We start from the raw sequence: 5,158 nt of genomic DNA, 5'->3' as shown, positions 1-5,158 counted from the left end.
AACAGACCTAACTGTTCAACTCGGTACCATTCCAATATATGTATGTATATAAAATTAGTATATAAAATGTCTGTATATGTACATATGTATCGGAAACAAAGGTAAAGAAAACATGTAAAAGCATCCAAAACAATGATGCCCCTTTGCTTACGAGAACAAGGGAAATTTAAATACAACTTAAAGGTAAATCATTTTAGCGAAGATCGAACATCCTGCCCCGCCGATGATTTGCGATAGATAAATCATCTAATAAATTTCAGAGTCTGGTTGAGTGTGTCTTGCTTGAAGGTATCTGATCTCCTTTGCTGGATAGAAAACAAAGATTAAATGCATTGATATTATTGTGTCTGGCGATCTGTCATCGCTTGCCAGTTATCCTGGATGGATAAAGGACACAGTTTTGTTACAGATCTTTTTAGTAGACCGTTTAATGTTTTTAACGTTGCAACCCTTACGTGACCATCCGATCCTGGATGAGTGTCAATGACGCGTCCTAGCGGCCAACGTTGGCATGGAAGCCTTTCGTCTTTGAGTAGCACAATATCATTTACCTTGGGGTTGATTTTAGCCTTGAGCCATTTTGGTCGTTTTTGTAGACGAGATAGATACTCTGTACTCCATCGACGCCAGAACTGTTGGACTAAAAATTGGCAGTTTTTCCATGTGTCTTGAAGGCTAAGTCTGTCCAATTCTGGTTCAGGAGGGGCAAGCATGGCATCGCCGATTAAAAAAAAATGTCCCGGTGTTAGGACCAATAGATCGTTTATGTCATTAGAAAGTGAACATAATGGCCGCGAGTTTAAACACGCTTCAATTTGGGTTAACACAGTGCTGAGCTCTTCGAAAGTCAGTTTCCTTTCACCTATCAATCGCTTTAGGTGGTATTTCATGGACTTCACACCCGCCTCCCACAAACCGCCAAAGTGAGGCGATGATGGTGGAATAAAGTGCCATTGAATGCTATGTTCTACGAGAAATGGAGCTATTCTTGAACTAATATACGTTTGATATGCCCTTTTATCGGCCCGTAGTTTCTGATTCGCTCCTACAAAATTAGTGCTGCAGTCGCTAAATAGCTCTTTACATAGACCTCTTCTTCCAATAAAGCGATGAAGGGCTCCTATAAACGCGTTTGCAGATAAATCACCCACTGGTTCGAGATGAATAGCCTTGGTAACAAGACAAATAAATACAGCAATATATCCTTTTATGGATGCTCGACCTCGTCCTTTCGATGGTAATATGCTAATCGGGCTGGCATAGTCGACACCAGTCGACGTAAAGGCCCTAGCCGGACGGATTCTTGGAGCCGGTAAGTTTCCCATAAGCTGGTCTAGCGGCTTGGGTTTACATCGATAACAACGGACACAGCGGTGAACACAAAATTGAACCGCATTACGCCCATTTATTATCCAAAACCTTTTGCGAGTATGATTGAGCGTGAGCGCAACACCACCATGTAAAGTGCTGAGATGACTATGTTGGACGACTAAATTGGTAAACTGGCCCTTTGCTGGTAAGATGAGTGGATGCCTTTCTGATAGCGTTAGTAGCGAATCCCGAAGTCTTCCTCCTACCCTTATCAAGTTTACTTCTTCATCAAAAAACGGATTTAGCGGTAGCAACGTGCTTCGTTGGGGTAAAGGAGCGTTCATAGAGAGTGCATTCCATTCGCTTGGGAAAGCGTCCTGTTGGATGATTCGCGTAATCGTGAATAAGCTTGTGTCTAATTCTTCTACGCTCAAGTTGTCAAGGCGCCGCTTAGATTTGGGCTTACTGCAATTGATGATAAACCGTCGACAATTGGCGACGACTCGTATTAGTTGCGTCATAGACGAAAAGTTATTTATAAATGCAGCCGCTTGCTGTGTGTTAATATTGAACGCGTTTACTGTGATAGATTTCAGCTCTTTCTTTACAGATGAAGGGAGATCAGAATTTTTACGGGATATTGGCCATTTCGATGAATGCCATTGCAGCCATTCTGGGCCACTCCACCAAAGCTTACTTGGCACCAGTTTTGATGGACGTAGCCCTCTGCTCGAACAATCTACTGGGTTGTCTGCGGATATAATGTGAGGCTTAGATACTTCTAAGATTTTGTTGATGCGATTGGCGATGAATAGTTTCCAGCGATGTGGATCTCCTTGAATCCATCCTAAGACAATCATCGAATCTGTCCAAAAAAATATGTTATTGTCACTGAAGCAAATTTGCAGCTCCTGGTTAACGAATTTTAAAATTTTTGTCGCTAACACTGCTCCGCATAATTCAGCGCGAGGGATGGTGAGCTTAGGTCTGATAGGTGCAACCTTGCTTTTCGCCATCAACAAGGTGGAGTGATAGTTTCCGTTCGCATCACAAACTCTTAGGTATGCCGCTGCGGAATGGGCGTGCATTAGGGCGTCACAAAATATGTGAATTTCACTTGATATTATCGTATTGCTTATATTCACCAATCGCGGAATGCTTATGTCTTCAATGGCTGGTAATTCATCAATATACTGGGTCCACGATCTTTGGATATCGTCGGGTACGGGGCTATCCAACTGATTTTTTAGTGACCACAATCTTTGCTTAATTATTTTTGCGGAGATAATTGCTGGATTCAACCACCCGAGTGGATCAAATAACCGTGAAATCGTTGACAATATTTTGCGTTTCGTATGTACATCGCCTAGAATTTCAAAGTTTATTTGATATTTAAAAACGTCTTCCTTAGGGTTCCAACAAAGACCCAAGGTTTTTATTTTGCTACCGACATTAAGCTGCAACAAATTGTCCAGTTGTCTATATGCGACAGGTATATCCTGTAAAAGCATATGATGGTTACTTGCCCATTTACGAAGCTTAAAGGTGCCACTCTTTAACATACCGATAATATGCTCTTGCCGGTTTAACGCTTCTTCAATTGAATGACCTCCTGACAAAATATCGTCTGCGTACTTGTGATGTTTGATTACATCAACCGCCAAAGGATAGTTTGAGCCTTCATCGTCTGCTAATTTTTGTACAGTTCGAATAGCGGTAAAAGGAGCAGAAGCTGTGCCAAACATAACCACTGAACAAAAATATTCTTTAATTTCCTCCGCGGGATTATCACGCCACAGAATTCGCTGATATTGGGCGTCCTCTTCCTGTACGTCGATACGACAGTACATTTTTTCGATGTCCGTAGTAAATACGAACTTCAAAAAACGCCAGTTAGTGAGGACAGCTGAAAAATTCCTTTGTAGGGATGGACCAGTTGCTAAAATGTTGTTGAGCGACTTTCCATTGCTGGTTTTGGCAGATGCGTCGAAAACGATTCTTATTTTGGTAGTAGACGAAGATTCCTTTAAGACCGGGTGATGCGGTAGGTAAAAACAGGTGGAGAATGAACCATTTTCCTTTGAGATACATTGACTTTGTTGTTCTGATCTGATGACTGGTTTCATTTTCCCTAATGCGAGATATTCTCTAATTGTGTCCGGGTAGGTCTTTCTCAACTCTGGATCCCGCGAAAGTCGATTTTCGAGATGCATGAAACGTTTTAAAGCCATGTGGCGCGAGGTGCCGATAACGCTGGAAGCATCAATTTCGGATAATAAGGGTGATCTTACAATATATTTACCACTCTCCATTCGTTGAACAGTCGACGAACTACATTTAACCTCGGGGACCTCCTCCAATTCCCAAAACTTTCGTAATACTGTGTCAAATTCGATCGAGTTATGCAAAGATGAGACCGTGATCGGTGAAGGTTCGGAGTTTCGAACCTTACCGGATATGATGTAACCAAAGGTAGTAAGCTGTGCGATTGGAGCACCCTTTGGCCCACGGCGAGTGTCGCTCAGGATACACTCGTCATAGATGTCGCTTCCCAGCAGGATATCTACTTGCTGTGGCTCGTAGTAAGAAGGATCTGCAAGGTCCAATCCTTTAAGATACGGCCATATTGTTGTCGTTATGCGTTTGCTAGGCATCACGTGATTTACCTTTGGCAACACATAAGCTAATACCCTATATTCCATTGATGGATCTCGCCGCGAACGAACTGTGAGCAATACATAGGAACGCGCTTCAGCAACCTTTGCTTCTGATAAACCTTTGATATTGATATGCGCTCGCTTTCGTGGGAGTCGCAGTACTTGTACCGTGTGTTCGGTGACAAATGATGCCTCAGACCCCTGGTCCAAGAATGCTCTAAATGTCAACGATTGCCCTTCGAATGTATCAATTGCGACTATAGCAGTAGGTAACACCACTTCAACTTTATTAGTCGTTCGAATATCTTGTTCTAAGTCCACTTCTTTCCTAGCAAGTAGTGTATCAGTTGCGCAACGATGATTGATAATTGCTGTATCCATTGATGCTTTCGATACCGACTCCAGAGTCGGCTCCACATGTAGCAGGGTGTGATGCCTGCCATCACACTTTATACAACTGCGTTTGCTACTACACCTTGATGCTATGTGGTTGTACCCCAAGCAGTTAAAGCATAGCTGGAGTTTCTCTACCCGTTCTTTTCTTTCAGGGTTCTTAAAACTGTTAAAAATAGGACATTCGCGTACTGCGTGTTCTGCCTTTGTGCAGACCTTACAGATATACGTCTTTTTTGTTACATGTAGAGCTTGTATATCGCCTTTAAAAGTATGAGTAGTTAAATTACCCTTTCGATGATTTACAGCCAAGGAATGTTGGTGCAGCTTAGACGACCCTGACGAAGTAGAACTAGATGACGTAATCATCCTTTGATATTGTTCGTCAAGTACTGCACACAAACTTAGGGATTACTGTCTTCAAACCTAGGGATTGCCCCCTTTCCACTCATCGCTCGATCCCATTCATTGTGAATGGAAGCCGGAAGTTTCTTCAGCATATAATGTACTAAAATTTGATTTTGTTCACCCAGACAAGCTTCTGAATCGAATTTACACACGAACGGCAGGTCTGTATGAAACGCCTCAAGCTATTAGGATCACCTCGAATAACAGTAGGTTGTTGATCGAAAACATTCATGTAATGGGAAAATAGTATGCGATCATTATCGTACAAATCCGTCAACATTTTCCAGGCCCCAAGATAATTTTCACCGAGCAGGGTTATATGCTGAATGTCTTGCGCTGCTTCATCTAATAAGGCTCCTTTCAGATAGTAAAAGCGCTGAAAATCATTG

The 5,158-nt window shown here is 42.3% G+C and overlaps 1 protein-coding gene across 1 annotated transcript; it reads right to left on the bottom strand.

The window, feature by feature from the left end:
• Window positions 1-1,577: 1,577 nt before the first annotated feature.
• Window positions 1,578-4,730, bottom strand: LOC118756353 (the record flags this gene model as incomplete). Its single annotated transcript, XM_036491119.1, has 1 exon — window positions 1,578-4,730. A coding segment is annotated over exon 1 (3,153 nt), but the record flags the coding sequence as incomplete, so codon positions are not given.
• Window positions 4,731-5,158: the final 428 nt, after the last annotated feature.

Source organism: Rhagoletis pomonella, unplaced genomic scaffold (assembly GCF_013731165.1).
Source record: "Rhagoletis pomonella isolate Grant_MI unplaced genomic scaffold, Rhpom_1.0 Rhpom_scaffold_09977, whole genome shotgun sequence".
In the NCBI taxonomy this organism is placed as follows: Eukaryota; Metazoa; Arthropoda; class Insecta; order Diptera; family Tephritidae; genus Rhagoletis; species Rhagoletis pomonella.
The sequence above is the reverse complement of the archived record's forward strand: the minus strand, read 5'-3'. Positions and strand labels throughout refer to the sequence as shown.